General features: G+C 39.7%; 1 protein-coding gene across 1 annotated transcript; it reads left to right on the top strand.

The window, feature by feature from the left end:
* Positions 1 to 2,565: 2,565 nt before the first annotated feature.
* On the top strand, positions 2,566 to 10,365 carry LOC104124179 (killer cell lectin-like receptor subfamily F member 1). Its single transcript, XM_009636491.1, has 6 exons — positions 2,566 to 2,629; positions 6,695 to 6,793; positions 7,924 to 8,055; positions 8,640 to 8,791; positions 9,684 to 9,799; positions 10,236 to 10,365. Exons 1-6 carry the CDS (start codon positions 2,566 to 2,568, stop codon positions 10,363 to 10,365), a joined length of 693 nt encoding a protein of 230 aa, XP_009634786.1.

The raw sequence follows: 10,365 nt of genomic DNA on the forward strand, positions 1-10,365 counted from the left end.
CCGTTCCCCTCCCCCAGCTGGGAGCAGGGCAGCCAGGGGCACTGGGGCAGCTTCAGCCCCAGGCATGGGGCGACTCCCTGGGGCCATGATGTGGGCCTGTGGGTGGGCCAGCTTGGCAGAGCCCATGGCTGGGCAGGGCAGGGCTACGGGGAGATGGAGGCTGGGCCTGCTACGTCATTGCTGGGGCAGGGGCTGCTGGCCCTGGGGAGCCAAAATGGGGTCCTGGGCCTTGGGCAGGGTGGGGGGAGCCCCAGGGGACTGGACAGGCAGATCTTGCTCTCGGGATGCCAGGGCAGCTTTTCTGTAGTCTTCACACTTCCCTTTATTCTTCCTTAACCACTGGAAGCAAAGGGCTTGGGAGAACATATTTCTATGTTGCCAGATGATATAGTTACGTCTGGATGCTGGTTAGCGAGGAAGGGGGTGCGCATAAAGAAAGCAGTGGTCTGCCACCTTAATAGACAAATATTTGTGACAGAATCTTATTCCAGAAATCTGCCCTATGAAAAATAAAAAGCGAGAAAACTTCCTCTGAGCTTTTCCTTTCAGATGAAGAGTGTTAAAATTCATCTCCTGTTTCTTCTTATTTCATACTGGTTTTCATTTTAGTTTAAAACCAGTAATACCTCCCCAAACATAAATTTGGAAATATATATTTACAAAATAATTGGAATCTAGAACTTGTGAATATGAAACTTTTTGTTTGTGGAAGAAGTTTTTGGGTTTTAGAAGCTCCACCTTCCCATTAGAAATGAGTTCCCAAAAGGCTTCAGGTTAAAAATGACTGATATGTGTATGTCATTCCAGTGCAGTTGAAGCCATTCATTTAAAAAATCACAGCACAGCTCCTGAAACCATAACAGGGGAAAAAAAAAGGCATCACATAAAGAAATATATCAAGTTGTGAACCTTTAGTTTCTGTGTTTCTGTTTACAGTGAGGCCCATATATCTTCTGTGGGGCTGGATGCAGAAGAATCCAAGCATGTTAAGTGAAGCAAGGCTTGTTTTGAGTTGTTGTATCTTTCATTAGACCAGCTGTTGCAGCTGGTGAATGTAAAAGCTATCAGACTATGTAAATCATTCAAGGGCTGTTCTAGAAACAGCTAAAAACTCCATATTCAACCTTTGTCCTCCAAGCATCTTCTGAGAAAATGATCCAGAAAGTTGGTAACACTGCAAGAGTTTGTCTGCCCTGGGTACAGGAGAGTTATTTAGCATTGTGATTCTGCATGGCAAGTACTACCACTTTGTGGAAATAGAGAATATAATTGTTAGTCGCTCAGCACCTTTTGTTTCATACTGGTCTATCAGCCTCAAGTAGTATGTCTGTGTTTGAAAGACTTCTCCAGAAATCATTTTTTTTCAGTATGGGATTGTACTGCATACAGCTTGACCAGTTTCCAAGCTTAAATGACCATTCCTAATAATCAGAGAGGTTTTGTTTAAGAAATCAGGGAATAATTTCTGCCTAGTACTCTGGATGCATTTATATTCCACCAAACTGATATAAGTGTTTAGTACACTAAATATTTAATTGCTTACTACAGTTAATGACATGATGGTCTATGTCTCCTATGATGTATCACCACCTGATGCTATAGGGACACATTAAAGTTAAAGCCAGGATGTAGTCCTGATCCAAAGAAAATCTTGGTTAAAACCTGGTGAATCTGACAACAGCCAGAAATCATTATAAGCATTTCGGAGAAAAAAACAAAAACAAACCCAAAAACTTTCAACTTTCTACTGTGTTCTCAATTTCCAGAAAGAGATATTCCAGACTAGCACTTAAAAGAGCACCAAGAACTTGCTAGAATCCCCAACTTGGAAGAGGCCTTGCACAATAATTTAAAAGTAAACAACTCCTTGCTGATACAAAAAGCCCAGGCTTGCCCTTTTGAAATGCAACAGGAACACTGCAAACTGTGATGTTTGAATAGATCTGCTTCAGTCTTTGTTTAAAGGAAGGCATTAAGCTGCTCAAATCTATGAGCAGTTGCTCAAGTGGACAGTCACACAGCAGAACCAAGGATCAATAAATGTATTTAAATGCCCTTTCCATCTATTCAATGAGACATATGCACACAATCTTATTTTGATAAAGCAAAATCAATTCTCAGCATTTGAGAAAAACACAGAAGTTGACACAGCTCATTTCAATGTAAGGTAAATGAGAATCAATCCAGTGAAATGGGCTTGAGGGGCTCAAATCTATTCTCTCACGCAAACCTGTGTGTTCATTGAAAGACTGCATTTGAGGACTGTGATATTGCATTGGAGAAAATGTCGTGCTAGAAGTATCTCTTAGAAGGGTCTGGAGTTTGCCAGAGAAAAGCAGAGGAAATGAAAAAGAAGAGAAGAAGAGTTCACTTGTATGTGCAGTTTATACCATTAAGTTCCTTTTTCACAGTCCTGCTAGTGCATGGCTTCAGATAAAAGCACAAATGGCCATCTACTGTCCCCTTCCTGTTTACCACAGTCATTTGAAAAATTTCTCATAACCTAGTTGACACTGAAAGTCAAACCCATTCTTCAACAGGAAGAAGTGATAAAAAGACCTTGAGATGAAGGATGAAGAGGGCTACACAGAACTTCAATTCAAAGCAAGGAAGAAAAACTCCAATGCAGGTGAGTTTATCAGTGTTTATGGTATGCCTTCAGACTTGTTCTGTAAATAACAAATCTCTTACCTGAGTTATCATAAAAATGGACAAATCTGCCAAAATTTTAGTTGGTGCTAATAAAGTTACCAATGATATACAGCATTATACAGAGAAATACGATGGATAGTAGATAAAATGCAGGACTAATAGTACCACCAGGCTTGGAGTACTGGTGCTGACAGTTCCCGTACAAAATGGAGATGAGAAGATAGTGGCATATGAGGAAAACATGAGGCAGTAGCTGCCCGCAAGTTTGGTAGTGGTTAATGGCTCATTAGCCATTTAAGTTTTCCATAGGATTTTTGGTTGGTTTTTTTTTTGTTTTGCTTTGTTTTGTTTTCAGGAATCGCAGCTAAGAAGAATTTAAGAATAATTTAAATGAAAACTGTAAGTCAGTAACTTACTGTCCAGTAAGTTTTTCAGCAACTTCTGGGGATTTTGTCAAAAGTGTCAGGAGCCGCAAGGGAGAAAGTAGAAAGGTATATGCTGGAAGGCTTTCAATCTCACCCTTGCTAACCTTTATTTCTTTTAAATGTCCCAGGGAAGAACTTCTCAGATCATAAATACCAAGTGCTCAGAGAAATTAAACATCCAGTTTCAAAACAGTTAATTAGCTATGACGATCTGTTCCTGAGAAATCATGGCTGCACATTTATGTAAGAACAATTTTTAGTAGAAAAAAAGCAAGAGTCAACTTCAGTTACTCAGTATGGCAGGGTAAATTGTGTGCAATTTTATTGACGTAAATTGTGCCAGTTTGTCTATTATTGCAACAACTTAACTAAGAGCCTGCTCCCAACTGCAGTAGAAGCAGAGAACCAGTAAAATTGAAGAAAAAAAGGATGAGAAAACTGATCATAAAAGCTAATATTTATTTAACTAAGAATTTTCAATGGTCTTTAAAATACTTGTCAAAGTACACAAAAACATTGCTGAAATGGAGTAGATTGAATATTTCCATTTAAAAGAAGCAGAAAGTCAGAGAAAGTGTATGTGGCATGTATATAGAATAGTATGTGACCACAAACATACAGAGCACACAGTGACAAAGCTGGATTTAAAATGCTCTGTCTTCATCCTCTACCTGCATGATGGAATAGCATGACATGGCAGGGCAGCAGAAAGACTTCAGGTAAGCAACTGAAAAGAACCGTGCTTTCATTTAGCTTGTTAAGCAATGCTCTGCAAGCTGAGTCTCTGCTTGTAGTGAAAAATGTGTGAGCTAGCTTTAGACCAGACACACACTAGTCATGGCAGCACGGTATACAGAATAGAGAAGTGCATTCACTGGAGTGGTTAGGAACGGTTGCAATGCCTCACTGGCATAATCTAGTGCAGTATCTGTGCCAGTTCACGTAGTACAGAGGGAAGACCACAATGCAGAGCTCCCCTTCCACCTTGCAGTCCCAGACGTTCTTTCCAGTGGTGCAACGCTGCAGAGCTGTCTTGAGAAGCTGGGCAAAAGCTGAGCTGTTAGCCCATGCTGCGTGGTCAGCTCTGTGATATTGCTGCTACCAGGGCTCACCCCGGGTAGCTGAGTGCTAATGGGAGTGTTTACACAAGTCACCCTTACTGTTTTGCCTGCAGTTTAGCCATTGTGCGAATCATGGCACAGTTAAGATTAGACTCCCGATATCCTGATTGCCTTTTTATGTCAAAATCACTAAATAATACACAAAGGAAGAAGCAAAACACGCACAGATGCTTAACCATAGTATGTTGCATAGCCAGCAAAAAGTACTGAGTTCTGTTTACATATATTTGCCATCTAAAAAGGTGGCAACATAAAAAATAGTGGGGATTAGCTGTTTGAATATTTAAAAATGACTAGTCACAGATACAGCATTTCCCAAGTAAGTATGACTGAATAGACAAATGAGGAAAAATAATGTTTGACCTCCGTGCAAAATGATGATAACTAGAAACCAGACATGAAGTGAAAGCATTAATGGAAATGAGTTTATCGTGCAGCACGAAGTTCAAGTGGTTTCATGATTTGAAATACAGCTGCAAGCATTAAATTTTAGAAATAATAGTGTAGAAGCAGAGAACTTTTCAAGCAGCTGATTCACATCTAGTCTGGACCACCAGCATTTGAAATGTAACGGCTTTTAAAGGGTAATTCCATGGGGTACTTCCTGATGTTATTTACTAGTTACAGAACATGTTCTCTACAAGGTATAACATTTTGGCACCCTGTTTTCTCTTTCAAGGATGGCCATTTCCATGAAATGGAAAATCATCCTTCTGTCATTCTCTGACTTTATTCCTGGGCCCCAACTGAAGGGAGTTTTGCATGTAAAATCTTTTTTTCCCCATAAGGTTAAGTTTGGACGAAGTGAACAGTGTATCACATCTTGGTCTAGAAAAACATTCACAAGGATTTTCCTGCAAACACTAATATTAGAAAGCTAGGAGGAAAAATTAACATGACATTTCCTACATAGCTGGGCAACTTCTACCTGTTCTCCTCCTTGCTCCAAGGAATCCTTTGAGGCACCATACCACATCTTTTATGCCTCAGTTATTTCAAAGGTCTTTGCTGCATTGCAGCGTACAGTAACTATATCACTACCCTTTCCAAGAGCACACCGACAACCTGCTGGAACAAGTCCAGAGGAGGGCTCCTGAGATAGTGAGCTGGAGAAGTGACACAGGAGGAGAGGCTGAGACAGTTGACTTTTTGCAGCCCTAAGAAAAAAAGGCTTAAGGGAGTCTTACTCTTCTCTTTAACTACTGAATGGGAGGGTGTAGAGAAGACAGAATCAAACTCTTCTTGAAAGTGCACATTGAAAGACACAAGCTGGAACATGGAAAATTACAATTTGATGCAAGAAAATGTTTCTTACCATGGTGGTGGTCACTAGGGCAGGAGCCTGGAAAGGCGGTGCAATCCCCATCCTTGGAGATATTTTGAAATTGGCTGGACAAGGACTTGAGAAACCTGCTCCAACCTGAGCTTCCTTAAGCAGGAGCCTGGACTAGATGACCTCCTGATAGTCCTTTCAGCATAAATTGTTCTGTGAATCTATGTCAAGAAATGTAGAAATCCTGAAATATAGTGAGTGAGTGAACAGAGCAGCAGGTTTCACTAAGAAGTGGCATGGCAGGAGTGGAACAGTCCTACAAGAATAAATTTTAAGATTGTTAGGTAATATTGAGAAGGAAGATTCATGATGACTGTGCATTTCCAGGCTTCTCTGATTCTAATTAAAAGTAATTTTCTTTGAGTTGCAAGTAAGCTCATTTTTGCATCTCTATTCACTGACCTTAATCAAGCATCCAGTCTCCAAAGAAGCTCTATTTTATTCACTACTACTTAATGTTTTAAACATTTTGTAGTAATTTTCCAGTTGTGATTGTCTGAACATGAAGGACTCAGTAAAAAAAAAGATCTCCAAATTATAATGTGGACTTTTCTAAAGGCTTTTGACTTAATGTCCAGTGTACAGGTAATAAAACTAGTGGGTCCTGGAGTTACAGGACTAATTACTAATTACTAATTTTCAGAGAAGCTACTGGTCCTTTTTTGATTGATAGTGTTGGTATTCAAAGCCCCAGAACCTCACTTTTGTTCTTACATTATGTACATCTCTTTCTTTGCAACTGTTAGAAAATTAAGTTCTTCCTCTTTCACTAAGTTTCAGAGGTTTTCTTTAGCAATCTTCTTTGTAAAGTGCTTGCTGTGACACCTAACAGTCTTCCTGATATCTGCAGGTGACATCCTCCCTGCTACATAGAAACAGAAACTGTTCAGTAGCTGTGCCACTCAAAACCTCAAATGAAGTGGCAAACAGCGAAGGCAGCGTAACAAAATGCAAGACCCCCCAAAGTTTTCATAAATGAAAGTTTATTAGATGCAAGAACAACTTGATATGCAGGAGGCAACTAGAAGGGAAAAAGCAACAGTGACAAAGCATGCAGCAAAGTGACAGTGTTTGATGTTCTGTCTGAAAAATGTCCACAGAACCCCAGATTTATGTCCTGGGTAGCTCATGCTGTGTTCGTAAAACCCTCTTATTTCTTGCAGAACTTCCCTCTAATTCCTCAGGCTTGCGATACCTTGCTGCTTTCTCAGGATTTCTGAATGTTGTATTTCTGGGAGCTGTGATCACATTAATTCAGCAATGTGAGTGACCAAGTGAAATGTTTTACTTCAATTCTTGTCGATGAATGTTTTGTTTTAATACCTGTCAATGAAATTTACAGATATTAATCCTCAACTTAAAAAAATTTTGTTAGCAAACTGTTTTGATAAAAGGTGACAAGACCACTCATGCTTTCTACTATTGTGTTTCTAATGAAGGTGGGAGGGAGTCACCAGCATTTTGGGGCTGTGGATATGCAGAGGCTCAGTGGCTTTCAGAGGACTGTTGCATGTTTGGGGTGTATGAAGAAGGCTGGAGCCTTTCTCACTTTCCTGTTCCCCAACCTGAGAGTCCCTCCTCTTTGTTTCCAAAACAGAACAAACCACCAAGGCTTCTAGCCAAAGAAGCCATCCACCCATCAGTTTGGAAAAACTCTTTTAGTAATGAAATAAAAATGCATGCCTCTAAGTTTATAAAAGCGTCCTTTGCACTGGCCACAGAATCTGTGCGTAAGTACTGGATCACTGCCAGCATTGATCAGGAACTTACCCATCCAGCAGAGATACATGCCATCATTCCTGAGCAACTAAACTGAACAACTTTTTAGGTTCCCATCAACAAGCATCTGAATATTGGTCAAGGAATCTAATTTTAGTTTCCTCCTTTAGAAAATCTTGGTCTGGTAGTCCCAATGTCCAGCCTGCTTCTGGACATCAAAATCACTTGAGATGCCAGAAGAAATTCAGAAACATCTCTGGGCAGAAGTGTCCTGCAGAGTCCAATGTTGTCCCTTTATCTGGATGTGAGTCCTGCTCTCTAACATCAACCCATTCTTTTCTGAAATAAGCTCAATACAAATTTCAGGAACTGGAAAATCAAAGGCACAGCCATGCTATTTGAAAGACAACTGTTGCATACCATGTTGTCCAAAGCATGATAATAATGGACTCTACAGTGTCTTTGTGAAGTCAGTCACCTCATGTATTTGTTTAATGTTTGTGACTTGGATGCTCAACTCTCCACCTACCATTTACCAGGGGGCTGGAAGGACAAATAAGCAATCTGAGTTTCCATTTAAAGCTTGTATTATTACCCATGGAAAAAGGACTGTGACATTTCTATACAGTTCACTTGTGATCTTTACATTAAAATGTTCGAGATTCTTGTCCAGGTGACTTGCTATCAAGTGATGTGCGGAAGCCCAAAGAAAATCTTTCCGAAAGTGACAGTATCTTTGAGGAAGATCTTAATAAAAACAGCTTAATGACTGCATTGAAGGAGAACTTATGCATGCATACAAATGGTAAGGAAATGAAGTCTCGCTCATAGTAGCTTAAATGGTTTGAAGGTCTTGAAAAGATTAATATAAAAATAAACACCTGCACAAATGAATTCACCTTTAGATATCAGAATAAGCATGTTGATATTGATAAAGATGTGTAAGGTGATCTATTTTAGAGTTTCATCCTTAAAAATTTTAGTTTAAGTAAAAAGTAACAGTGGAGCAGTGTTACTGAAGGTCTTCATTATTTCTCCATGGATGCCATTGAGTTGTACTACTCACAGTGATTTCAGCAGAGCTGGGATTTTATCCATGGCTTTTACCTCAATTGTTATGTAAAATTTTTAGTACAATTATCTAGAATTCTGAAATATTTAAAGGCACAGAGTGATCCCTAATCAAAGCATTATTACTACTTATTACTACTATAAAGCAGGGACAATGTGCTTTCTTAAAAGGAGCTATGCCATCACAATGTCTGCCCCACTCCTCGTTTAAAGCTTCTTACTCTCCATAAAAAAATAGGAGCCAATAACAATGATATCAGTTTTAAAAAAAAAAAAAAAAGAAGTGACAAAATCCCTTCATACCAAAAATCTTCACAGAGTCCAGATGCGAACTCTGCCCCGTTGGCTGGAAGCTGCATGACGGGAGATGTTATTTCTACTCAGAAACTCGTGACACCTGGGAGAACAGTAGAAAGTATTGCTCAGGAAAAAAATCTGACCTCCTGGTTATAGAGGGTGAGACTGAAATGGTAAGCTTGTGAGGCACTCTGTGGTTCAAATATTCTTTTTACTTATACTTTGCGAATCCACATAACAAACTACAGCTTCCCATGTATTTTCAGAAGCTATATCTAATCCAGATGTGCTCAAAAAAGGCATTGTCAGTGGTAAGTGCACTGATATTTGGCTCCTGCATGTTAAGAATCATTTGTGTCAAAAAACCAGTAGCCTATGTTTCATTTAAATAGATGCAGATATGCCTAGAGATTATCCCCAGCAAGAAGCAGCTGGTATTTGAAGGATTCTTGAATGTTTTATTCCAAATCAAACCTGTTTGGAACTTAGCTGTCATAACGGCTGTTGCCTTTCTTTTGGGGGATGGAGCTGTTTCTCTATACTTTGAACATTTTTAAATGTCAGTACCAGGTCTGCAGCAAGAGTTCTGTGGACCAAATCCTAACCTGTAAAGTGTCACTTTTGTGCTACTGATTTTGCTTAAAGGTGACCAGGTTGAGACTGTTACTTCTAGAGCACCCATGACAGTGGGCTGGCAAAATTATTACCTCCCTTCCTTGTAGGGGGGAAAAAGAGATAGCCTCAGCTCCCGTAATTGAGATCAGCCTGATCCTCATCTAAAATGTGCTGGTGGAATGGGCCTGGGGCCAGCAGGACCCAAAGTTTAGCTCCTTGGTTGCTCCATTTACCATCGTTAGCCACAGTATTGGGTGTAGTTGAGAATCTAAGCTAATTTCCATGTTGATTTTGTTTTGTTTTTTTTTAATTTCTTGGAAGCATTCTCTGGAATCTTTGGGCGTGAAAGCCTTTCTGTTTTTAAAATATTAATAACCACTTTACACTACTGGTGCTGGAGTTTTATGAAGTGTCATTATTATGAGAGTTCAGAGATATACCTCTCTCTAGGATTTCTTGAACAAACTGAAGGATAAAGACATTGGCTTTGTCTGGACTGGATTAAGCTTTGATGAAGAGGAAGGAAAATGGCTATGGCTCAGTGATCCCAAACATCCAGGGCTCAGGTAAGTTCATTCTGGAATGAATCTGTGCTGGCTTTCGTAACATCTTCTCCACTCACTGTCCCCGGGCTGTTCAGCCATTAGTCAAAGTAGTAGTAAGATATCAGGGCCCATACTCCAGTTCAACAGCTCAGCCTATTCTGATTTTTCTGAGTAGAGAATTCTGATCAAAAGATGCAGCTGAAAAGTGAAATTCCTTGACAGCTCTCTGAAAAGGAACTAATGTCATTAGGAGGTGCCTAAGCTTTTTGCTTCCAGCTGGATAACAAGTAGGGAAACAGAGAAAGAGTGAAGCTTACTAAACAAATAACACCTGACTGTATGTCAGGGAATCAAAAAAATGACAGCATAAAGACAAAAAAATCCAGTCTTTGTGGTTTCACTTTCTGTATATGCAAACACATTTTTTCAATGGTATTTATGTTTTTGGCTCTTGCAGTTTTACAATAAAAGGAAGGAAGAAAGAAGAAAGATGTGCTGCCTATAAGTTGACAGAAATGCATGCTGATAACTGCCACTCCCTATATAAGTGGATTTGCAAGAAGAGTGCAGTCCTTCTGCGTATCTAA

The sequence above is a fragment of the Egretta garzetta genome, unplaced genomic scaffold, assembly GCF_000687185.1.
Source record: "Egretta garzetta isolate BGI_Z169 unplaced genomic scaffold, ASM68718v1 scaffold293, whole genome shotgun sequence".
In the NCBI taxonomy this organism is placed as follows: Eukaryota; Metazoa; Chordata; class Aves; order Pelecaniformes; family Ardeidae; genus Egretta; species Egretta garzetta.